Source organism: Xyrauchen texanus, chromosome 29 (assembly GCF_025860055.1).
Source record: "Xyrauchen texanus isolate HMW12.3.18 chromosome 29, RBS_HiC_50CHRs, whole genome shotgun sequence".
NCBI lineage: Eukaryota > Metazoa > Chordata > Actinopteri > Cypriniformes > Catostomidae > Xyrauchen > Xyrauchen texanus.
In genome coordinates this window covers 21,727,197-21,754,341 of record NC_068304.1, presented here as the reverse complement: position 1 = coordinate 21,754,341, position 27,145 = coordinate 21,727,197, and the positions used below count along the sequence as shown (strand labels likewise).

The 27,145-nt window shown below is 39.3% G+C and overlaps 1 protein-coding gene across 2 annotated transcripts; it reads right to left on the bottom strand.

Moving 5' to 3' along the window:
- Positions 1 to 46: 46 nt before the first annotated feature.
- Positions 47 to 19,769, bottom strand: LOC127623288 (choline kinase alpha-like). Of its 2 annotated transcripts, XM_052097679.1 has the most exons (12): positions 19,365 to 19,769; positions 17,765 to 17,873; positions 15,750 to 15,800; positions 6,316 to 6,429; positions 5,904 to 6,037; positions 5,316 to 5,420; positions 4,933 to 4,991; positions 4,730 to 4,817; positions 2,951 to 3,059; positions 2,744 to 2,850; positions 2,189 to 2,270; positions 47 to 1,844 (listed from the first exon to the last, which is right to left on the bottom strand). In XM_052097679.1, exons 1-12 carry the CDS (start codon positions 19,598 to 19,600, stop codon positions 1,785 to 1,787), a joined length of 1,254 nt encoding a protein of 417 aa, XP_051953639.1. In that variant the 5' UTR covers positions 19,601 to 19,769; the 3' UTR covers positions 47 to 1,784. The 2 variants fall into 2 exon arrangements, with proteins under 2 accessions (XP_051953639.1, XP_051953640.1); XM_052097680.1 differs by lacking the exon at positions 15,750 to 15,800.
- Positions 19,770 to 27,145: the final 7,376 nt, after the last annotated feature.

The following is a 27,145-nucleotide window of genomic DNA, read 5'->3' as shown; positions in this document are numbered from 1 at the left end:
AGGGCGGTGGTAAAGCAAGAGATTCAGACAACAAAATCATTTAGCAAACTTTTATTCATAATAAATGTGTAAAGCATGAATTAGTACATTACAATGATATTCTGTTCTGCAGAATAGTTTCACTTTCTGCATCTTTTGGTATCAGAAGTGTGTTCATTTTATTTAAAAAACGATTGTATATTTATACACAAGCCTCCCAAATGCTTAATATTAATGCAGAGATGCATGACTAAGGCTAGTAAGCTGGTCTAGAGTAACACTGAATTTTAATACACATATTAAATTTAATTTTTCTTAAAACATTCAAACAGCTTCCAATTTTTCCTTTTTGTCCAATTATGTTCCAAAAATCGGTACAAATTTTTAGAGACCAGTAAGGTAAATAAATATTCAAAATATTCAGATTTTACATTAAGATCCAGTGAAATATGTGTGATATGTGAAATCAGAATTAATTCAATCACAAGTGTAGTACAGTAAAAATGGCAAAGAGAACCATCAAACATTATTTCACTAAGAACAGAGAACACTTTCTTATTAAGAAAAATACATCTTCCATTGCAGAAATATAATAGAAAACTTACACTTGCAAATACTAAACATTTTCACAGAGCTGCTTTAGAAAGTGCCTTTGACATCACAAAATACCTACATTTCAAAATATGAAAACAGGTTAACGAAAAAATACATAAAAATACCTTTACTGCAATTTAGGTTGTACAGAATTAAAAAATATATATATATTAACTCAAGGAAATTAAGTAAATATGGTTCAGTTGTAAAACATTTTCTAAAACAAGAATAAACATTCATAAACATTAGATTCTGTGTTTAAAGCTAAACTAATTAAATGAAGTGTCATAAGACAAAAAAGATTTTATTTTAAGAATAGACTGATATTAAGCTTTAGATTGTGTATCACTATTATATACTGTATAATAGGGTTCATTGTATCACAGTCATTTCTGTTTCAAATAGAAAGAAATGTACATGAAGCACCTCAAATAGGAGGTGAAAGAGAGCACTATGGTCAAAGCCATACAATTATATACTGTTTGAGATTGGATATTTCATACCATCTCTCTCTTAAGGAGTTCTCAGATGGCATGGTCCCACAGGTATTTCATTTCACATCATATGGATCTACTGGACCACTTCTCAGCTTTAAAGCAGAACTTGGCATAGAGGTAAATCATCCGGTATAAAGAACAAAAAAACATGTCCCAATGAAATGGAAACAGAAAACTTCAACAATACTGAACATAATTAGAACCGCAGTGTGAACATCGTTTGGTCTGTTGTACCATTTTGTGGTAACAGGTGCAGTTGAACCTTACTCTTTCACAGTATGTCTAATTTCACCAGTTGTATAGATAACAGGTAGATGACCAGGAGATAAGAGACCACAAGGTACAGAATAGTATGACAAACGTATCACCACACCATCATGTGACTTTATGAATCTGTCTAGCTGCATGAAATATTGTCTAACTGCACCACCAATACTATCATTTCCAAAGTTTGTGACCTTATTATTCTCTCTATGTAATGTAGTTTTTCTCAATTTGTCCAGAAGTTCAGGCAGGTGTGTTAAATGTATGAAGGTTAACTTTGTAAACACGTGGGACACTCAATGCATTGGTCCATGCAGCATGGGATAATCATTGCAGAGGCAGAGCATCCTCTTTTAAGAACATTCAAACTTTACTCCACTCTTTTCCTGTCAACATATGAGCAATTGTTCTCTATCCACTCTGTCCATTGGGAATTCATGCACTTTTTCTTTAAAGCCCGAGCTTCCTCTTCAGCTCAAAGTAAGCATCAAACCTGGCCATGGCATACTCCTGTGTGAAATAAGAACAGGTCAGTAAATCTGGATCATCAAAGAAACTATAATGAAGCACAAATTTTACAACGTTTACCTCAAAACCATTAGCTGTTGAGCAAACTCAATATTTTTACAGTCATGTTACTCTGACCTCACAACTAGTTGTGTACATATCAAAGGGTTGTCAAGCAGTGCAAATATTGCAGTGACATTATCTTTACACGGCTGATCTCCATTGATAAAATGCTTGACTTACACAAGAGGCGCACAGTGTAAAAGTGAACTATTCTGCCTTGTTCAAAAGCATTAGCTCAACACATGGGAACACAAAGACATGACAGCTACGCTGCAATAACTCACCATGTACCCAAACTCAATAGTTGATATTTTGGCCTGGATCATGGACCACAATCCCCAGAAGAAATGGGAGGCCAATGCAAACCTAAATGAGAGAGCACTGAGTTCACTTTGAGTACAGATGGAAACAAAGTTTGGTGAACTAACAGAGACTCTGCTCCAGCTCCTGGAAATATGAATCACTGTTGGATGAAGTCCACAGACCTGTTTTACTCTATCTATAGTAGTACAGTAAGTCTCAAAGGGATAACACAAACCTGTTTTTTATTTTGGCTCTATGGGCCTCATTTCAAAATCAACAAGCAAGTATATACAAGAAAGTATATTAGAAAAAGAACATTTCGTACATATGTTGAGTAATCATCTCTAAAATTATAATGGATCCATTTCACAGACTGTGGTGACACGTTTCTGCCTTATTTAGCTGTGTAAATCTAGAAAAACAATGTGTCAATGTATAACATTAATCTTTGTGTTATACTATTTTAGCATTAATACAAAAATACTCAACATTGCTGCAATGAGGTTTGCCTGACCTGCTGAGTTAAGTATTTTCACCTGTTAACTTCAACTAGCATATCCTCTTTTAGTTTCAGCTGGTCCTCCTCACTCAAGGTTTCAAATCCAGTGTCAGATTCCAACAGATATCTTTGAAAGAAATGCATCTGAGGAAAAAATAAATAAAAGGGAAAATGACTGACATTGCATTAGATTTGAATTAAGAACAAAAGTATAAAAAGTACCTAAACATTTAATTTAACAAACCTGCTGAGCTTTGGTGGGGTAATTTTTGGTGTTGGTCTTGAAAAATGGAATCTTGTCAAAGGTGTAGTCGTAAATCCACTCACAGAAAAAATTTCCAATGTCAAATCCTCTGTGGAAAAAAAAAAAGATACCCCATCAACATTTGTCATGAGCATATTTGCGATTTTGCATGATTGAGTAATTGCTTTTTGGTTGCCACACACATTCCTGAAAATATTGCTATATTAGTAAAATACCTTTTCTTACTATTTTGGCTTGTTTTCTAGTAAAAATATCTAAACATTCTTAAAACAAGACACATTTACTTATGAGGTAGGGCAAATATATTTTCCTTGTTTGATGCATAATCCTCACTAAATTGTATTGTTTTTATGTGAAAGCAAATTTACAGATTTAATATCTTGTTTCATTTTGCTTCTTAAGTAAATGTGTCTTGTTTTAAGGATGTTTATATATTTTACTGGAAAACAAGACAAGAATGAAAAAATGAGATCCAACCAATCCCAAAAATGAGATCATTGGTAAGGGATTCGGTTAGTGCTGGGATTATCTGAGACAAGATTCAGATTTTGGGGGAGAGATCAAGATATATTTCCTACTACTGCAGCAATGCTGTATATGTCCAAAAGGCTCCTTAAACATAAGCACTGCCCAAATTTTAATAAAAGCTGTAGCGTTGACTGACATTGCCATACATTTGGCTAGATGCATCTGCATCTTTTGAATAAAGATAAAGTGCATCACTATGCATTAACTCGTTTAACTTTTTTTTCCCACCAGCAAATAACATTGCTCTGGAAATCAAACCAAGCATACATCTTTGAGTGGTGTGGCGTAGTGGGCTAAAGCACATAACTGTTAATCAGAAGGTTGCTGGTTCGATCCCCACAGCCACAACATTGTGTCCTTGAGCAAGACATTTAACTCCAGGTTGCTCCGGGGGAATTGTCTCAGTAATAAATGCACTGTAAATTGCTTTGTATAAAAGCATCTGCCAAATGCATAAAAGTAAATGTATATCTTTGTGGTTGTGAAGGCCAGGCTTAATTTCCTACTGCTCATTCCTGGCTTTGCTGACTGTGTGTGTGTGTATATATATATATATATATATAGTATAATGATTCATCACACTGATTCAAACCAAGATCTCTAGAGTTGGTGTGTCGTTTGGAATGTTGCATTAAAAGACATTGGGCAAGACCCCCTTCTAAGAAAACTATTCTTTATGGTTCCTAGAAGTTACACTGTTACAGTTTGGGCTTGAGAATAAGATCTTCAATGAGGCCTGTGTCTGAGCACGTGCAAGAATGTAAATACACTAGAAACAGTGTTTTTGACTGCGCAGCAACCTCTGGAAGGCCCCTTCCAAGAAATGGGGTACCCTAAGCATTCCAAACTTATCAGAAAAACACTCAGTGGCCTACAGAATCAAAGAGAAACTTTAATTTGGAGCCAAAATGTTTTGGGGAAAGATCGAAGAACTTCAGAATTCCCATCAGTCGTCTGTCACCATTGACTTTCATTGCATCTTTATTCCACACAATAAAAGTGAATGGTTACTTTGGCTGTCATTTTGCCTAACAACACGTTTTGTGTTCCACAAAATAAAGAAAGTCATATGGGTTTGGAGCAAAATGAGGGTGAGTAAATTATGACAGAATTTGTATCTTTAGCTGACTATCCATTTAGGAGTTATGCAGCCAAAGAGACAGTAATCTGTTATAGGGACTTACATGTGTGGAATGTATATCTAAGTATATGACTATGGACATTACATACCTGTAATTGTAGCTGCAGTACTCAAAGTCAATCAACATGAGTCTCTGTCTGTCTGTATTCTTATGACCACTGAGGAGCAAGATGTTTCCTTTTTAAAACAGAACATGGAGAGCATGATATTAATCCTAAACTATTTGATTTAAAACTTAAGGGACCATTTCTAGAAACAGTAAAGAATACAGACATTCCTGTAGATTTCTAACCTTCTTGCAAGTCATTGTGGCAGAAAACAACGGGGGAGGGAGTAGATTCAAGTAGACACCTGTGTACACAAACAGCCTCTTAATTAACCAAACAAAAAATGATAGCAATAGTTACCAGCCACCTAAGATTTTCTTTTTACTTGTTATCAATCACTCTCAATGTCCTGAATTGTAAAGTGTCCAGGGATTCAGATAAAGCAGGTAAAAAATGTGCCAGAAAACACTGACATGCAAAATGTGGCAGGCCGGAGGGCGGGGCCGGGCCGTGATTCTGCACCCCTAGGGCATGGTATGCAGAATTATGGCCCAGCCCCACACTCCGCCCTACCGCACAAGATATTGTACTACAGAATATCTGGATTTTAATACAGATAATATCTTACTTAAGATTGTCCATCTCTTGAGGCAAGTTATAGCTCAAAAGATGTGAAAAATTTTGCAGATGGGACTCCTTGGTGAAGGTGAGCTTAAGCACTTGATCCATATACCTATGGAAGAGCACCGACAAAACTCGACATTAGAGCATTGGCCAAAAATAAAGCCATACACAAAAATAGTTCAGAACTAGTCCAGACAGTTACAAGTAAAAAAATGCTTATTAATTTTAACATATCTGATGATAAATGCGGTAAATATTTTGTTATGTCCCAATGGAAATACTGAAAATAATGGGGTTTTCCAGACAGCACAATGTTTAGAAGATCATCTTTTTCTTGGTTTCATAATTTTTTACATTTTACCCCCGGGGAATTAGTATTCATATTCTTTGTGAGTTGTGAGTTTCCTCATGCAATCTAATATAGTTCATATATGGATGTTGAGATTTAACCAGAATAAAGTTCGATGCTGCAAACATTGAAACTAATGATGGAGATCCCCACCCACCAGTCATATGAACATTTGTAAGACTTGTAAACCAAACTGTCCAACTTTAATTAGTTTGATGGAACATATGTTTTATGATTACGCACTTATCCATGGTACCAAATAGCCACTTTGGCTCCTTGTTGAAAGGCATTCTCATTGCATGAAATTTGGCAATCTTTTCGGCAATTTCAGCACATATGCCGGGGACACTCAGCTCATCGGTTGACAGTTTTCGGCTCTGCGAACAGACATATTGCAGTGTCACTTTGTGTTAAGCTAATTAAAAGACAACAAGAATAAAATTCTATATAAAAGTGCAACCAGAAAATATATAACACAGTGTGTTAAGACTTCAGATTGTATGTGTATTTAAAAGCCTGGAGCATCTGCAACCTTTAAAAGTGGAACAAGTGACACACTTGCCCCCTCGTGGGACTGCACTCTTGCATGTGATTTGTTTTGCAATGCAATTTGCAAGAAAGTCAAAAAAGATGATGTGCGCACATTAGGACTCACTGGGACAAATTGTTCAAGTCTCCCCTGCGGAAAGATGCCATATAGCTTTGGCCCAAGCTCCCGCTCGGCCAGGATGGCAAACATCACACTCTCCAAAACCATGGCATCAGCTCCCTGTAAACACATATAAAACATGACTAAATAAACACCCTCTCATAATGATAGTTTTGAAACTCATCCATTAGAATCGATCTCCAAGATCTATCCACCACCACCAAATGACTTGCTAAGCCCTGCTGAAAAGACCAGCCTAAACCAGCATGAATTGACTGGTCTAAGCTGATTTATGATGGCAAGTGCTGGTTTGGAGCTGATCTAGCTGTTGTACAAGCATAACCATGTTGTTCAGCACCAAAAACATTCTGTCAACCAAGGCAGGCTTGCTGGTTAAGCTAGATATGTAGACTGGTTGGGACAAAATCATATCAGTATCCAACATACTGGAGATTAAATCTATGACTGTGTCTATTATAACTGGGGGTCTTTTACATCTAACAATTAACTCATTCACACAGTAACTCAAAGTAAATCAGAACTCAAATCAAAGTAATCCGAATGTAGAGCTTTGGTTTTAGCCTTAAAAACCAATCAGAGCGATTGGATCTTTAATTACCATACTCGCTTTAAGAGAAGTTCCGCAGAATTTAAAGAACTTCATTTTAAAACTGTTATGATTAAAAGGGAACCTAGATACAAAGAAGTTGAACAAAAACTCAATTCAGTCTACAAGCCAGCCATTTTTTAATAATGCTAATGGTCACCATCTAACTCTATGCCAGCGCTGGAGCAAAACAAGTTACTGTAAATACAAATAAAACAAGTGAGGCAATTGTGCTGAGAGAGGCTGGACTTGCCAAACATCCCTGTCATTAATTGTGGCTGCTTAATTTGGAATGACATTAAACCTGTTTTTGGATATGCCTGTGCCAAGTGTAAATACGCAGAACAGAGAGCCTTGTTGCTATCTGTAAGAAGTATTTCTCCAATTGTTTGCCACAATTTTATTAGAGAGATTACATATTTACACGGTGCCAGTCATTTTGTGGTGTACTTTGAACTAATGCCTAAGTGCTTCATCAAAACATCCTGTTAGGGTAAAGATTTGAAATTACAAACACGAGTGATTAATAAGAGTGGGAATCCTTTTAAAATTCACTCTGACCACAGAGATGACATTAAAATAAATGTTCTTAAACATTTTTGATGAAAAACAGGCATAATAGCTATAACATGTTATAAAGATCACAGTCGTTCCAGTCCAGACTGCACAAATGTTCCTGTAATAAGTGTATTGTAAGTCAAATTGAATATGCCCAGTGTGTACGCTAGAAGACAAAAAATTAAAACCAAAAATTGACACGAAACTAATAAAGACATAAATAATAAAGGCTCTTGCTTGGACCACACAATATGACATCACAGATGAAGATCTCGTCCAATGCAATGGTATTTGTCCTGGCATAGTATCTATACAGCTCGCTGGGACAGCACATTAAAAAAATCATTGAAATTCAGTTTGACCTGTTAAAAGATAGAAACTGTAACATATATTCAGCTATGTTATTGTGCTTTTTTAAGCATCTAACCTTTTTCCCAATCAACTAATACCAAACAATTATGTAAAAATACTCTAGATAAAAATGCTATATTTATCAATAATTTCTGAGCAATAATTAATTTGTCTTTTATTTTAACACTAAGATAAAAGCATTTAGTCTTTTTGTCCCAGTGTTTTATATGCCACAAGAATGGCATGCAACTGCGCAACTAACCTTGAGGGAAAAGCATTTGAGCTACAGTTTAAAAAAACTTCCAAAGTCCTCTCAGAAATACAACGACACTACGAGCTTCCAACTGAAGTGAAATTCTGATGGAAAAAATCTGGAAGGATATTACATTTCCTCAAAACAAACACCTTCCTTAATGCATTCATTAATTAAAATTTAATTACAAATTTGTTGATTGCCAAAAGCTATTTGGATACTTGTGGATGCTTAAAGGGATAGTTCACCTTAAAATGAAAACGCTGCAATTATATACTCACCTTAGTATTGCTAAAACCTGAAATGCTTTCTTTTTTTTAAATGTATTTATTTTTCTCGAGCTTGACAGACCAGTCAATATTCACTTGCTTTAAATGGCAAATAATCCCCCAGTGAAGAATTCACATTTTGTGTTCCACTTTGAAAGAAAGTCATATAGGTTTGGAACAACATGTGAGTAAATGACAACACAATTTAGATTTTTGGATGAACAAACCCACTAAATGACTAGTTAAAAAGGAATGAATTTCATTGCATAGGTTGCTCAAATATTTTAACCATCGGGTCCCAAGGTAAATTAGTTCATCTTATGAATGAACACAAACATGTTGCAATAAAGGCTTCAAATTTAGAATAGCATAACACATTCTACAACCTCTTTATTTAAATGTGTTCTGTGACACTACAGAAAACTATACACTGCCTGGCCAAAAAAAAATGTGCATATTATAATATTTTGTTGGACCGCCTTTAGCTTTGATTACAGCATGCAATGACATGTTTTCAACAACCTTATGCCATCCAGAGTTCCATACATTTTTGCCTAAGATCTTGTATTGATGATGGGTGAATCAAACCACTCCGTACAGTCTTCTCCAGCACATCCCAAAGACTTTCAATGGTGTTAAGGTCAGGATTCTGTTGAAGTGAAAACGATTCCTCATGCTCCCTGAACCACTCTTGATCAATCACAATTTGAGCCCGATGAATCTTGGCATTGTCTTCCTGGAATATGCCCATGCAATCAGGGAAGAAAAAATCCATTGATGGGTTATCCTGGCCATTACGTACATTAAAGTAGTCAGCTGACTTCCTTTTATTGCCACATAACATTGCTGAGCCTAGACCTGATCAACTGAAGCAACCCCAGATCATAACTTTGCCTCCAAAGGCTTGTACAGTGGGCACTATGCATGACGGTTGCATCGCTTCATGCGCTTCCCTTACATGCCCATCTCTTTGGAATAGGGTAAATCTATACTCATTAGACCACATGACCTTTTTCCAATGCTCCACAGTCCAATCTTTATGCTCCCTAGCAAATTTAAGTTGTTTTTTCCGATTAGCCTCACTAACAAGTGGCTTTCTTGTGGCCACACAGCTGTTTATAGATTGATGGTGGCATAATGGGCTAAAGCACATTACTGTTAATCAGAATGTCGCTGGTTCGATCCCCATGGCCAACACCATTGTGTCCTTGAGCAAGGCACTTAACTCCAGGTTGTGCATGTTGAAATGCTCTTACTTTCACTGTAAAACATAGCCGAGTTCTACTGTCTATTTTTTACGATGTGACTTCACCAAAGGTTTTAGTGATCTCCGATCATAATCATTCAAAATGTTTTCTGACCATATTTCTTCTTCAAAGCTGATGGTTCACCACTATCCATCCAGATTTTAATAATGCGTTGGACAGTATTTAACCCAATTACAGTGAGTTAAGCAATCTCCTTAGTTGTTTTCTTAGCTTGAAGCAGGCCAATTATTTGCCCCTTCTGAAACACAGTAACATCTTTTCCATGCCCACGCGGATACGTCTTCCGACATGGCTGTTTAAGAAATGAGAAGCGATGGTCAGCCAGGATGCCATGCGAGGATTTGACATGTGAAAGGCAAGCTCTACGCACTTTGCTAGCTTTAACACTTTTAAAGACATAAACCGATGAGATTCGATACACTCTATTTCATAACTATTCTAGGAGGACAATATGTCAAAGAATTCAAAATCATCATGCTCTGGAGACATTAAAAGACTCTTACGTTCTCAAGCTGCCTCCCCTAAGTAGGCCATGAGCCAGGGAGTCGTTTTGGTCGGAGAGATGCAGGAAATTTGTGACGAGAGATGTTGAACATGTTAGCAATGCAGACGAAGGCCGTTACTGACTTTGAGGATCTTGCTGTGATACTTTGATCGATCACTGCCATGGAAGCGAAGTTCTCTTAGGTGGTTACAAGAGTGGGGGATGTCAAGAAACTGATTGATTATTGGGAGTCATTGGAGAGGGAATTATCTGCTAATCAGTTAATGATCAAGGTGGATTTGGAGCCTATCTGGGAGAAGTTGGAGGACATGGAGAACTGTAGCTGGTGGAATAACGTCCATTTCATCTGAATTCCTGAGGGTGAAGAAGGACAGGATATGATGAAATTCCTAGATGTGCTCCTTCTGAAAGCAGGCCATAAGCTGGAAATCGAGCAAGCTCACAGGGTTCCTGCTCGTTGCTGAGGGAGACAGGCCCCGATCAATTCTGGCCAAATTTCTGAGATCATCAGATAAAGATCTTGCGTTAAGTGATGCAAGGAGTAAAGGAAGGCTTTCTTGGAAAAAACACAGCATTTTCTTGTTCCCAGACTTTGCGAATTCGACAGGAGAGAAACGTGATTGATTCAAGGAATGCAAGAAACTTTTACATCAACGGAAGGTCACTTTTGCACTGATATTCCCGTCCATATTGAGAATAGATGCTAAGGAGGGCCATAAAACATTCACATGCCCACAGCAAGTGATGTTCTTCATAAAGTCAATGGAATGAAAGTTATATCATGGTACTCACATTGCAGCCGAGTGGACCGGCTCACTGAACATTCACTTGACTGTTTGAGAAAACTGAGGGTTTTTTTTTGCTGGTCCACCTAGCAGCTGGAGATTATTTTGTAGAGTGGCACACCTTCTGGAAAGTTTTGTGGATGAATCTACACGCTCTTTGTGTTTGTTCTGCCTATTGGCTGGAGTTTGTTTTATAGATTATCTTTTGCTGTATAATTCTTTCTCACAAAATGTGTATAGAAACACCGGACTTGAGCAATCCGATGGCAAATTTGTCATGGGGGCTCTGGTAGGCATACATGGACTGTTCAAGTTTGGAGGGATGGACACCAATTGGCGCTGTTGTGCGCACCCTTTTCTTTTTTCTCTTCTTCTTTTATGTTTGGTTCTGGGGGAAGTTTGGGTTTTAATGGTCACACCGATGTTGGAATGTGGTCTTTTATAATCTTGTTTTTAATCTATTACACACAATCTATTTTTTTATATGTCAAAATGTAAAATGTTAATATGAGTAGATTGTCTCTCTCCACGTGAAATGTGAAAGGGTTGGGGCACCCCATAAAAAGAAGGAAGGTTATTTTCTTCTTAAGCGTAAGAAATAGGATATAGTGTTTCTTCACAGAAACTTACCTTTCTCTGCAGGAAGTGGAAAAATTGGGAAAGATATGGGGTGAGCATTTCTTTTTTATAGTTCCAGTAAGAGCAGGGGAGTCATTACACTGATAAGTAAACATCTACAATTCAAATGTCTGAAACAGGGTAAAGATAAATTAGGAAGAGTCATTATAGATTTAGCTGAAATTCAGGGGCAAAGTTTTATTTTGGCTAATATTTATGCACCGAACGTTGATGATCAGGGCTTTTTTATAGATCTTGAAGGGATGTTGCAAGCCACTGGCACCCCGCATGATATAATATTAGGAGGAGACTCAGTCCTTGATCATAGTGAAGCAAAAGTGTGCAAGCCCCCTAGAGCAACATTGATGATTCACAGGATGTGTAAAAATCTTGGTCTTACAGGTTTTTGGAGACTTTTGAATTTTGTAGGGTCTATAAATTTTTTCATCAGTCCATTTACTCTAGTATATATTCTAGAGTATTCTAGAAGTTGGAGTTTTGGCTATTCAGGGCAAGACAGTCATACTTTGAGCTGGGAGACAATGCGGGGAAGCTTCTGGCCAGATATATAAAACAGAGTCTCTTTTTCTACCATTCCCTCAGTGAAATCTGCTGGTGGTGAAATATTTACCTCAGCCATTGATATTAATAACGCTTTTAAAGTATTACATCTTGATCTCATTCCACATCTTCATCTACTTAAAAGGATATTAGAAACTTTGTGGAACCATTAGAACTTCCTAAACTGACGACTGAGTAAAACAATTCTTTTGATTATAAGTTAACCTTGGAGGAGCTTGGCGAGGTAATTAAGGCCATCGATCTTATGCTGCAGAACAGACTACACTTTTGCAAGAAGTTTATACGGAATCATTAAAGAATGGAAAGCTTACGCCAACCATGACACAAAACCGGATCAGTCTGATTCCTAAAAAGGACAAAGATCCAAGCAAGTGTAAGAGCTATCATCCAATTTCCCTGATCCAGCTAGATGTAAAAATATTGTCAAAATGTTGGCTAACCTATTAAGTTATTACATCTCTTATACATATATATCAGGTGGGGTTTATTCGGGGCAGTAACTCTTCTGATAACATTAGGCATTACATTAATTTTATGTGGTCAGTGGCGAATCTCACTAGACGCTGAAAAGACGTTTGATATGGTAGAATGGGATTATCTTTTTAAGATTTCAGAAATGTACAGGTTCGGAAATACTTTTATTGGGTGGATGAGTTTTTTACTCTGGATAGGGGCACCCGGCAGGGTTGCCCTCTTCCCACATTATTGTTCTGTCTTGCCCTGGAACTATTAGCAGCCACGATAAGAAGGGAGGATGATTTTCCAGGGGTGGTGGAAGGTGGCTTGCTGCATAAGCTTTTGCTTTATGCAGATTATATTTTATTATTTGTCTCTGCTCCTATTAGATCTATGCCTTGCCTCCACAGAATTATTCATTCCTTGTCTAAGATCTCAGGAGGATACAGAGTGAATTGGTCTAAATCTGAATCTTTGGCTCTGACAGCATCCGGGCACCTTCCAGTGACCCAAACAGGGCATTAAGTATTTGGGTATTTTATTCCAAGCAAATTTGCATGATTTAGTTAGTTAATTTTGACCCTTTAATAAAAAAGGTTTTTGAGCAATGTGGGTAGAAGGACTTCATTGCATTTATCTGTGATTAGGAAGGTTAATGTACTTCAAATGAATTGTATTCCAAATTTCAGTTACTTGCTACAATCTTTCCATATAGATGTCACTCTCTCTTATTTCAAGCAGTTTGACAGCATAGTGAAGTCCTTCATTTGGAATGGTTGACATCCCAGATTACATTTAAATAAGATACATAGGCCAATTGACAAAGGCCTACTCAAGATTCTTTTATTATTATGTGTTCGGTCTCAGACATTTGGCCCATTGGTCACAGAGCCCCTGCCTGGTTTTGTATTGAACAGAAAGTTCTTGCCCCTATTTCGCCATTGCAAAGCCTTTCTATCAAAGTAACCAGAGAAGAATAGTTACACCCGTTATCTCGCATTTGCACTCTGTATGGGCAAAAGAGTCCAGAGTGTTTAATTCTGACATTTATTTAAACGTTGCCTTGAGCATATGGCTGAACCCATAATTATGTATTAGCAAGTCCCCTTTCTGCTGGTCAGGGTGGATTGTGAGGGAGGTTAATACGCTCTGTGACCTATATGAGAGTGGAGTGTTGAGATCCTTTTAAAAAAGGGGTTTAATTTATATAATTTGATTCCGTATTTTCTGTTATGATTATTTTATTTGTGAATGGAATCAATACATTTTTTTAATAATAATAAAAAAAGAAATGAGAAGCTGCACACTACATCAGTTAGGGTTAAAATAATTGTTGCCAGCTGAAACATGATAATCACTCCAATAATGCTCCAATCTTAGGTTCTTAAGTATCTGCTTATTTAAATCCAAATAGCAACTTTTGTTTCTGGCCCAGGCAGTGTATTTGTTTTTTTTTTAGCAATACCTGCCTCTTTGCTCTCTCTCCCTCCCTCCTTGTCTGCAAACCCCACCCCGTCCTCTGACTACGCAGTGGCCATGTGATCGCTGTGCAGCAGCTGCTGGGTTTTTTCCAGTGCTTCATGCTTATTCATACACAGGCATAATCACTGGATTACTGAAGGATCTACATGCAGGTGTTAGCAATGTCCAGAATTCTATCTGAGCTCTGCTGATAGCCTTTTGTGTTACTCCGTGTGCAGTTCATCTAAAGGAGGTTGTTAAAAGGCAATGCCTCCTGGGTAGATGTACTCCAGGGTCAGAAATTAACTGAGACTTGGGGTAGAAATGCCACAGAAAGTGACAAAAATGTCCCAGTGTGAATTTTATCTTATTAATTTATTATTTTCTTAATCTACAGATAGCATTGTTTTCATAAATGGACTGTACACCATTACTCTGTTCCAAAACATAGTGGACTAGTGGGTAATTTAACCATTTTTTATCATTACTTTTCACCACTGAATGAAAGGAGACTGCATATAATAATAAATAAAACTCTGCCTTAATAGACAGCTCACTAGTTTTTGGAACAGAGTCAATGTGTTGAAAGTTTGTGTCTATGTGTGTTGTATGTAGAAATATTGTGTCCTGATGAGGGTACAAAAATACACCTGAAAACAAACTATAAGGGCAAATACTGTTTGTTTCTGACACTGTTGTACACAGTATCATTAAATATGCTAAACAGAATGAAGCAAAGTTTGCTAAGACCTGACAGTGGAGGCCGCTATTGCTGAATCATTGACGTGAGGTAAATGCTGGGATAAGCCTCTAATAGGATCTATTCCTACGTGACTCACAGGCAAATAGTGCAACTCTGAGAATTTAAACTCTCGGGAGATGAGTAAGGGTTTCAGTCTTTTGGGTTATCAGTTCTGGGTCATCAGACAAAGAAATATATAAAATGTCTCCTGAACACATTCCATTAAAATACAAGAAAGCAACTATAACTATTGGTGCTTATGGATGAATTTGACCTAAAAGTTTGAAATCACAATCAGGAAAGGTCCAAGCTAAACATATCTGATGACCCAAATAGCTTTTAGGTAGATATAGTTCTCTTAGAATAGGTACTATAATAACAAGTCTGATGATGTGGAATAAAGAGGACATGTGTGTCTACAGTTCAGTTCAGAGTTCAGAGGCTGTAATATTTATACACAACCTGTCAAAAGAAAGTGGACACACTTGACTTAAGTAATATTTTCTTTAACCTTCGGACTGAAAGGCTTAGGCTTACATGCTTGAAATTAATTTTCAAGACAAATATAAATTGCACCTAAATATTAATGTCTTTACCAAATATTATTCTTTTTTTTTTTTTTAACAGATAAATCTGGTAGAAGCAGATAGTGAAGGAAAAGCAGCCAACTAGTCCCCTGCATACATGGGAAATCCTTTAATATTCTGTTTACAAAGTACCTTAGGTGGATACCTCATGAAGTTGATTTAGAAAGCGCCCAGTGTAATCTAGGCAAAGGGGGCCAACTTTAAAGAAGCTAAAATACTGTAAAAGATACATACTCCAGTGTGATTTCCATAGCTTTAATGACTGTACTATAATATGTAAAATATGAATAATAAAGAATGAATAGGTATGTCCAAACATTTGCCTTGTAGTATACATTCAGCTTACATCCAACAAAAACCTGTGTTCAAAAAATATGTTTTGCTAATTTGTTACTTACTTCAAAGTGATCTGTATTTGACTGTCTGGAATCCCCTTTATTACAGGACATCTAGTAATACAAGAAAAAGCAAAAGACTATCCATAAGAACAGTGTTGATTTAGTCACAGACCAATTGGATCATCATCATAAAAACAAAAACAATAGATGGCAGAGCTGTCTTTCCAATATACAAACAGAGACTAATTTAATCACTATAAAGTAATGGGACCATGTCTTTGTGTTTTGATAAGCACAGTAAGAAAGTACATTTAAAAAACAAATGCATTTTCTTTATAATCAAGATATAACAGGAGTTAACAACCATTAGAGAGCTAGGAATGTATGGCCTGTTGCACAAGAGGCTTGACTCTACTGGATGCTGACCCTCAATGTTATTTGTATGCCCAAAGGTGAGAATTAAAAAATCGAACTCTTTTATAACAGCAATTATCAAAACCCAGTTCCATTGAGACCAAGCATAAATATTTAGTACTCAAAGCTATCCTCCATAGAATTAACAGATTTCTCAGTCTAGAGGGTTTGGTGTCCATGGTAATGAACACTGTGTAAATATCATGAGAAACAGGAATGCTAGAGACAGCGATAAAACGTGTCTAGTTAAATAACGTTCAATGTCGGTTTCTATCAGTGCACGGTTTGTAAATCAACTTTATTAAATGGCTTAATTAACTTTGTTTAATTTTTAATGAGAGTTGTATATGTGGATCACTGTGAAGCAAAGTCCACACACTCTGGAAATTGTAATATGGCTTCAACTAATGCTTTATCTAAAGTTTCCATTTATAAACAACTGACTTCATAGGATTGGACTGTGGACCTTATGACACCTCATCACTTATGACATCAGAGGCATTGTCACCACCTTTTCTATAAATACATTTCCAAAACATTCAGTGCTTAAAAGCAACTTATCAAAACACTAATCACCAAAAAAACTAAAGGCAAAAACCAAGAAGAACATTCCATCACTCAATACTGGAGCCATGTTTATCAACTGTATACAGTATCTGTATGAGCATATCTATCATATTATACATTAACTAATATAGTATATATTTGATATATATATATTATAAATGAAACATCAGTTAGAATATGTTACGATTATTTTTAAAGATAGAAAACAAAAAACACATTGTCAAAAATGTGTTTCATTTGCTAAAACTATTATTTATGTGAATGAACCATTATCACAAGGCACACATTTACATGTAATGCTGCCATTACTAGCCTATAATGCTACTGTGATGGCATAATAAATAAACTATCAATCAATAGTGGAATGACATTATGTTTCACTCCTTTCCTTTGCTAATGAGACCGACATCAAAATAATTTTCAAGGTTTAAAGCATTGAGAGTAAGCAGAACGAGGCAGAGAATACTTTAGACAGAGCAATGCACGGCGTGAGCGTAATTCTCCAAGAATGAGATGCGCATATACGTGGTTGAAGACAATGCTGTGGCTTCAGGGATCGCATACTGTACCGTGAGTCGTATGCTGGGATCACCTGGAAACAAGAGTGCTCAAGGCACGCTCCTTTGGCAAGCCTACGGCAAAGAAGACATGCATGTACAGCCATGGAGGTACATCACTCAACAAAAACTGCCTCTTTACATTTAGAGGGTGAACACCTATGTTCTCTCTCTCATACGCCAGATATGCAATACTTAAGACACATCAGATCAGTAGTTTCTAACTGGCAAAGTTCAACATTTGGCATGAGGTATGTACTATATTATATTCTCCTGACATTGCTTCTTAGGTATCAACACAAAAACCTGACCTATATGTTTATCACTGAACATATATTGTGTGTATAATCTGGAGGTTTTAAGGTTTTTGAAAGGTTTCTAATGGATGAAGGTGCAGATCTAACAACTAATGACTCAGGAAAGCAGAAAATACTATATTAAGCATGCTACAGGTACTTTGTATCTGATTGGACTTGACTATGCAATATGGCACTAAATTTTTGTCATGTTTCACAAAGTAAACAACTAACAAAACACCTGCAGAATTTCTCCGTAAAGGCGAAGGAGCACATTCCGTGGTTCTTCTCCAAGGCTTGGTTGCTTCTCTGGCAAAGCGCAGAGGAACAGTTTGTTACTGAGACCTCCCCTGAAAGCAAAACATACAGGTTGAAATAAAAAAGAAACAAAGAAAAGAAAATCACTGCATTATTTCTCACAATCCAAGAACATGTTTTATTTTATCCAATAATTGTGTACTATTGTAGCAGTTCGAATAAATATATGATTTATAATATTGTCTCAAAACCTAGTTAGCTGCCTGCATAGACAGCATTGTGGGGGTCATGTTAGCACCTACATGGCCGTGGGAAGAGGTTTTAAGTTGGGGGTGCTGTAGTGGGAGGTGCATTTTTTTTGCGTCAGGTGGACACCTCTTAATAATAGTCTAATAATAAAGTAAACTCACACCAATAAGAACCAAACATATTTATCTTGTAACCAGACTCCGTTGCACACAGCCAGACACATACAAATAGCCAAGACAGTTAAACATGTCCAAAAGGTTGTTGCGCACAGGCAGCTGACAGGCAGCGGACAAGAACATATTCACAACAAAAGCAGATATTTATATTTTTAACAGCACATATATATTATTTAAACTTCCTCTCTGTCAGTGCGCAGACACACACTCACAGAACACAGCTAATGAGAATAATTCAGCCTATGCATAATTAAAACTGTCCACAGGCTGAAAGCGCACACGAAAATATCCAAATATAGGCACATTTTCACTTTTTCAAAAGCCGAATTTGCACAGCACACAATAATATAACCAAATACATTTTTGCAGCAAAATTATCAGTGTGAAATTAATGCGTAATTTATGTGACGTTAAACTGCTCATCGTAAGCTCATAATAAACCAAACGCTTTACTTGAGCAGGGAGCCCGTTACATTACTCCAAATGTGGCTTGGCGCTCAGGAGTTGAGTATATAAAGTCTCTCATGAGGGAATGGATGTCCAAAGCGTTCAAAATGTCTGTGTGGACATTCATTAGGGACAAGTGTGTGAGTCTCTTCTCTAGATACCTTCACTGTTGCAACGGTTGCAACGTGACGTCTGTTGACATTGACAATGATGCTTTGCGTTATTTTAATTATTAATAATTGTTTAGTTTTGCTCAAAACTTCCTCAAAACTTCCTCATGCTTAAAACTTCTTAGGTTAATAACAACCAGGAGCATTTAAAATATTTTTTAATATGTTTATTTATTTATTTTTTGCATCTGTCAGAGAGTGCTGTAATGTCTACATTTTCCTGCAGCACATGCAGCACCCCTACTTCCCACGGCCCTGAGCACCTATGATGCCCAATGCTGCTTAGGTAGGCAGCTCACTTGGTTTTGAGACAAAACCAGGTTCGTGAAAACTCAGGCACATTACAATAATGTTGAGTAATCCTTTATTATCTCATTCCCAATATGAGCACAACTTACTGTACATTGTAAACAATGGTCTCCTCTCAATAAAGAAAACAGCAGCTAAATCCTAACATATTTTATTCTAGGTGCCATCTGCGACACAAGTAACATTCTTGGCTCAGTTACACGCCTACTCCTCACGTAGCAAAGCAGAATACCTGATGATAGAGATTTGGAAATCATCCTCATCTATGGATTTCCAGCCCCCGTGTAGAAATTCTTTACACCACTGATACGCCTTATGCTTCGTCTGATGGTCGGGCTCATCCGGGCGGACAATGTCTTTGCAGTCGGTCCCACTATCTGGCTGGACTTCAAGGACATTCTCATTTACCAATAAACCCAGAGACACTGACGACGATGAAGACACGCCATTGATGAATTTAGTCTTCATCTTTGCTGCAGGTTACTGGTATTACTGTAAATAAGCGAAATGTGCAGTAAATAAACTGAGTTGCAGGCTGTCTATGCAATTTTACAACTGTTTAAACAAATGTATCAACCCAGATTTAATATGCCAAAACGAAACCGTAGTGGCTGAATGTAACTGTCCACACGACTGTTAAGAATACACTGTAGCAGATGCGTTTAATCGTGCGCAGTTTGTTTGATTCGAAGGGGTTTGACCTCACGTCAACTGAACACACCCATTCTTTTCTCTGATTGGACAAAATAGTCACGTCCCCTTCATTTCAACCCGCAGCCACGACTGTACTAAACAGTGCACATTACTATTAATGCTTTGTACAGCTATCATTTGTTTAGCATTACATGTACAACCAGGGTTGGGAGCAGGGGCGTTGCTCGACATAAAGCTCTACTGGGGCACAGACCCCCCATTACTCATATCGCTTTTTTTCTTTCTTGAAAGCCTGCTGCATGCAAGAAGGGTGCATCACAATGCACTATACAAACTTCCCTTGCTTAACCCACTATTCCTACACTGCAACAACTACTTTGAAAGGCAAACATGTAGAGATATTAATCTTTATGAAAATATTTAAGTATCTTCAACATACATTCTTGGACATTCATGGACATTCTTAACATGTTTTACAGCCCAACAAAAAAAAAAAAAAAAAAGGCATACACTGTATATGTAACAAATAACAAAACCGGAGAAAACTTTCTTGCACATTTGCATTCTTCTTTATTACACATTACACATCAGGAAAACCTCTGTCAAGTAAGTCTGTGGAATTGCATTATCCAACATCAGGCAAAATGGCCTCAGGCGAAATGCTTTAGAAATAAATGGATGTTTGAAACTCATTAAGTTTACTTGCAACAACAACTCAAAACAAGCCAAGCTAGTCCTTTTTAGTCACTAGGTAATTAGCACACTGCAGTCACAGTTTCTACCAACAGTTTATGTAGTGTCCTAAACTAGCGCTAACGAATAAATAATTAACATATCCAAAAGATTGTTTCATTGTTATCATACACAATCAAATACAGTACTACAGAACACAAAAATTTGTTTATTTTCTCTGCAGTTCCATAGACTTGACAAAGGTTTTCCTGAGACTTGATGCTTTTTCATCTGATGTCTGAAACCTGACTCTGATGGCTGTGGATGTAATTTGTTTATCAAGTCTTACCCCCCCCTGAAACTCATCTCTCCTTTCTGCTTTCCCGTCCCTGCTTCATCCAAAGAATCTTCTGATGTCTATCTACAGGAGCCAATAATGTGAGTCCAAATAAGATCATCAGTATTATTTAGAAACGTATTTTAGTTTATTATATTATTATAATATTATTTATTGTAGCCTACCTCAATTCTGATGCGTGCTGACTCCTGGGTAGGGTTGCAACAGCTGTGCGTAAGTTCTCAAGTTAGGACGTAAAGTTCACACTAAGGGCTTACTAGTTAGTTTGTAACAAAGTCGGTGCTTAATTTGGTTGCACCAACTGTTCTTAAGGCAAGACTTAACTAGAAGGTCGTAAACTCTCCATAAAGTGATGCGTAGACGCATAATGACGTTTGCCTGTATTGATCCAATAATCAGCCTTCAAATTTGTACACAGAACTGTTAAAAAGCAGTGAATTAAAATGTTATCTCACTACGGTTGATGTTCAAACCTTGTCTGCTCATTAAATGAGTCTGCTTTTTTATTCCAACCTTTACTCCTGGTCGGAGGCTTCCGTAAATATTTAGTTTATACGTAGGGTTACGTTCTTTAATGGCCTTGTGTGTGCAGCTTTACGTGCTACAGTGGCTTTGGTTATAGCAAGCGCAAAGGCACGTGTCTCATGGACATGGATTTCTGCGTGCATGCATCAGATTTGTGTTTTCAGTTAAACTGCGTTGCTATTACAAGCGTTGTTTGGGTGGATACTGCGTTGCATTTAGATATATCCAGTTATTGTTTCTGGGATTATCAATCTAAATTAATGCACTGAAAAATAAAGTTAATTGTTAAAACTCAAACTTGAGATTTTACTGGGTCACAGCAGACTTATACTGGGGCACGTGCCCTAGTAAAAGGGGTCTAGTGACCCCTCTGATTGGGAGGGTTACTTTTGAAATGTATTCCACTACAGATTACAGAATACATGCTGTAAAATTTCATTTGTAACATATTCCGTTAGATTACTCAAGGTCAGTAACATATTCTAAATACTTTGGATTACTTCTTATATTTTTACAGGAAAACAATACAAAGATTATTATCAAGAATATTATTTTTTTCACACATATCAAAGGTCTTACTAGAAAAAAGGAAGTATGATCCAACGTGAATTTTCTTTAGAAATTTGGAACTCATGGCTAGCATTTTAGCTTAGCGTAAAGATGACAATTTACTCAAGATTTGAATTCTATTTCTTGTGTTCCAAACTTACTTCTCTGTCTGCTCGTATGAATGTAACACATCATATGAAAGTGTTTCACCGCTGTTCAAATGCACTTTAGATCACATCATTTATATTTATAAATGTTTTCCATCTGAAAGGACTAAATATTAAATGAAACAAATGACAATAAAATGCAAAGTAATCTCTTCAGTAATCAAAATACTTTTTGAATGTAACTGTATTCTAATTACCAATGATTTAAATTGTAACTGTAGTGGAATACAGTTACTTGTATTTTGTATTTTAAATTTTGTAATCCTGTTACATGTATTCCGTTACTCCCCAACCCTGTATACAACATATCTAATATGCTTATGAGACCAATTCAATTCAATTCAATTCAAAGGGGCTTTATTGGTATGAATGTAAACAATACAATATTGACAAAGCAGAGGTTGCGTAAAAACAGAACTACACCTTAATCTATAATTAAATTTAGTTTAACAAATTTAACAAATATAAAAATTAATTATACAAATAAATACAAAAACAAGATCAGAACTGCTGAAGACCACAGTGTTTAAATAGCTGAAGAGAACTGACATATACTTACACGTAAATTAATACACACATATACACTGAGGGTCACTGTGGTGAACATTGGGGTAAAACACAGGGGGATTCACCCACTGTCTCTCAGGCGTTGACACGTTAAAACGTATCTTGCAGCCAGTGCTGCTGTGTGTCCCTCTCCAAGTATTATATTCATTTGTTCTTGTTCTGTCATGGTTATAAATTTGTCTATGCTGTTTGTTAAGTTATCTAAATGTCCCTTGTATCTTTCAATTTTGGGCAGTAAAGGAGAAAGTGCACCTCTGTCTCAACCTCACCTGTCGTACAGTGAGCACACACCCTTTCTTCTCTGGGTAACCATGTTTTTCTGTCTTCTCTCGATGGCGAGACTGTGCTCACTGAGCCTGTACTCGCTCAGGATCTGTCTCTGCTTTGTATCTTTGACAGTCAGGAGATACTCTTCCAATCCGTTTCAATACCATCCGGTTTTATATATAAATATACAGGGCTAGACTGGTAATCTGGCATACCGAGCATTGTCCCGGTCCCGCACTTTTAGGCCAATCAGAGGTGGAAGGACCATCGAGAGAACCGAGTGGGCCGGTGGATGGCCGCGAAATCTGCCGAATGCCGAAGTCGCTGCATTATGCAGAACGGACCACAAAACGGCGCAGAATATGCAGAAAACAACAACTAACACACCCTGCCCACCCCCTGCTCAACTGTGGTAATTCCTTTTTTTTTTTTTTTACTAATTCCAGTTTAATATATCACACAGAATAATGTTATAAATGTACTTTTAATATTTTTTTTAAATGATCATATAAAACAATTTGCTAAATTTACGCTGCTAATATGCTGAAACCCGTGATCACAGTCTGTGAAAAAGGTCTACTATGGCGTCATTTTTATATCACCAGAACTTGAATTTGAAAAAATCTGGAAAATAAATTGGATCCTTCACCTAACAGCAAGTTTCATCAGGAAAATAATTTCATAATCATATGGGCAAAGGACATTTACCAACGGTAAATTGATTATGCAAACACATAATCAAACGACCTAATTTTAACTGCAAGTCTGAAGAAAAAACATCTGTAGTCTAGAAGTATTAAATAATAAATCAAAAAGAAAAAGATTATATATGCAGTATATATTCTCTCTGCCTTCAGAGAACAACAGAGTGTGTTTAATCATTAGCCTATATCCAAAGTAATATGAATCGGGTAGATATCTACCTATTGTTGTTACTGTAAATAAGTAAAATAATATAGATCGCTGACAGAATCAACAGCCGCCTTTACCCATTTTATTAATGTGTTGCATGTCTTGGCTGTTTGATCAAATTTAGTCTATTTATTATTATTATATTTATTATTATAGATGCGAAGCTCTTCGCATCTCTGAACTGCAGAAGCCGTGTCGCCGTTCGAGGGGCATCTAGCAAGCTTGGACAGCGCTCGAAGAAGCCGGCCATCTTCGCCACCTTCAGCAGTCCTGTGAGCTACGCCATCCGGCGACGTATCCTTTTTAGAGCAAGCTAGTTCCTCAGCGAACTTCACAAAAAGAGCAACGAGCGTCTTTTTAAAGATGCCTCGCACCACCTGCGCCTCATGCCGCGCCCCTCTCAGCGCCGGAGACCGCCACCTCATATGCGCTCTCTGCCTGGGACTGGAACATGCAGAGCTCGCCCTCGCTGACGGCGGATGCGACCTCTGCGAAGAGCTTCCGATGTCGACCCTGCGGGCTCGACTTGAAGCACTCAAAACCGAAGCCGCCGCGCCGCCTTTCGTTTCGCCGCGCAGAAAGAAGCGCCGCTCCCAAAGGCTGCCGGAACCGGTGTTAGAAGCGACTACCTCGCCAGAGCCTCTCCCTCGAGCCTCGCTTTCACCCTCCCCGCCCCCCCGGGATGCGCAGTTGCCGCCGAGCGGCCGCACTGTTGCCATCTCGGCAAGAGGCGGAGGATAAGGGCTGCTGTTCCATCATGGCTTCGGACAGCGAGGAGTGGTCAGGCTCCCAAGCGTCCTCCTCGGCCCGGGAATCCAGCAGGACCCGCGCCGGAGTCGAGGAAGAACTAACGCGCCTCCTCACACAGGCCGTCGACCGCCTCGGGCTCGAGTGGTCACCGCCCTCTGAGCAGGCTCCCAACAGAATCGACGGCTGCTTTCTTCAGAGCCGTCGCCGCGCGGCGCCCGCGGCCCGGGCCGCTCCCTTCCTGCCGGAACTCCACGCCGAGCTCTCTAAATCGTGGAACGCGCCTCTCTCGGCCAGGAACCGATCCCATGTCTCCACCTCTCTTGCTTCGGTGGACGGCGCCACCGAGAGGGGCTACACTTCCATCCCCCCGGTCGAGGATTCGGTAGCAGCACACCTTTGCCCGCCCTCCGCGAGATGGCGGTCTAAGCCAGTGCTCCCGTCTAAGGCCTGCAGAACTACTTCCGCCTGTGTTGGCCGCGCCTATGCCGCCGCCGGCCAAGCCGCATCTGCTCTGCATTCCATGGCCGTTTTACAGATCCTCCAAGCGGACCTTCTCCAAGAATGGGATGAGAAAGGCAGGCACCCAGAGGCTTTTTCAGATCTAAGGAACGCGACGGATCTCGGCCTTCGCGCCACCAAAGCTGCAGCCCAAGCCCTAGGGAAGTGCATGGCCGCGCTGACTGTGACCGAGAGACACCTATGGCTAACGCTAGCCGATATGGGAGAAGCTGAGCACTCCACGTTCCTCAACGCGCCGCTCTCTCCGTCCGGTCTCTTCGGTTCCGCGGTGAGTGGCATTGTTGACCATTTCTCGGAAGTCCAGAAAGCCACCCAAGCCATGAATCTCTTCCTGCCTCGTCGTGCTAGCTCCTCTGCAGGCCGCCCACGTGACCAGCCTCCTGCACGAGCCTCGTCACAGCGCCCAGCTCAGCAAAGCCAGACTTCTCAGCGTCGACAGGGCGGCCGCCCTAGAACGCGCTCAGACAGCTGCCGCAGACCGCCGTCCCCCCGCGGGCCTCGGCCTAAGATTGCGCTGAAACCTGAGCAACCGAATTCCTCCTAGCTTTGTTAAGGAAACGACGGCTCAGTCCCGCCGCGGCCGGACCACCGTCAAAGCTTCGCCCCCTGTCAGTCCCCTTCTCTCAGGCTACTGCAGTGGTGGATTCAGCAGCCAACAAGCAGGTGATACTGCCCGCTTGCCTGCACTCAAATGCCGTTTTCACGGCGAACAAAATAAATTTTGTGAAAAGCAAACATGTCTTATGTGTAGAAAATGTGCCCACAATCCATTGTTCACCCCTACACACAAGCATTACACTTCCCGTGTCCCTATCAGAGCCCACTCACATAAAGCAGGCACAGCCAGCTCGAGTGTTAGAGTCAATAAACGCGCCCACGAATCCGTGCGCGCGCCCCTTCTCTGCCCGCTCTGTCACACGGCCAGCAAACACCTCTCTGTATGTAAGTCCCATGCCCGTGACTATGCTCGCATATCACTTCACAGATGTGACTCTTTCCCCATTTACCTCAATCGGGAAGTCACTCACAGAACAGCCTGTCCCTGCTGTCTGCGAGCAGTCATGCATAAGCACATTAAGCGCGCTCACACATTCTGTTCAGCTCGCTGTGTGCGGCAATCAGGGCGACTTGGCCATTCACCCTCTAGCGTTACGCTTCAAAGCGTGGAAAGCTATCCCAGGGATATCCAAATGGGTGTTAAGCACAATAAAACAGGGCTATTTGCTACAGTTCGATCGCCGCCCTCCCCGCTTCAGAGCCCGGCTCGAAACTACTGTGAACACGGAAGCAGCCTGCATGCTTCATTCAGAAATAGCAAACCTTCTGTGCAAAAGGGCCATAGAGAGAGTGCCACCTTCTCTGAGCGAGTCAGGGTTTTACAGCCGTTATTTTCTTGTCCCCAAGAAAGACGGCGGCCTCAGACCAATATTAGATCTCAGGGTTTTGAACAAGGTGCTCGCAAAAAGACCGTTCAAAATGCTTACAATCAGGAAACTCCTCGCGCATGTGCGCCAGGGGGACTGGTTTATTTCTCTCGATCTGAAAGATGCCTATTTTCAGATTCAGATAAATCCCCGTCACAGGCCATTCTTGAGATTTCAGAGAATGCTAGGTTACATGGCCTACAATGGTATCAGTGGGGAGTGACTATGGGAGCTGTATCTCATCGAAAAGTTATCTCGACAGACGCGTCCAACACGGGTTGGGGCGCGGTCTGCGAGGGCTCTCCGGTTTTTGGCCTATGGTCAGTTCAGGAAAAGCTCCTTCACATAAATTGTCTGGAAATGATAGCGGTCGAGTACGCGCTTGTGCGCTTCCTCCCGGTCATTCAGGGTCACCACGTCCTGGTCCGTTCGGACAACAGATCGGTGGTATCCTATCTAAACCGTCAGGGCGGTGTCAGATCCAGGAACCTCTTCCATCTGACAAAACGCATACTAAGTTGGTCCCAGTGCCACCTGCGCTCGCTGAGGGCGACGCACGTGCCAGGCCACCTGAACGACGGCCCAGACAGACTGTCCAGAGACAATATTTCCCCAGGGGAATGGTCCCTGCATGGTCAAACAGTCCAGA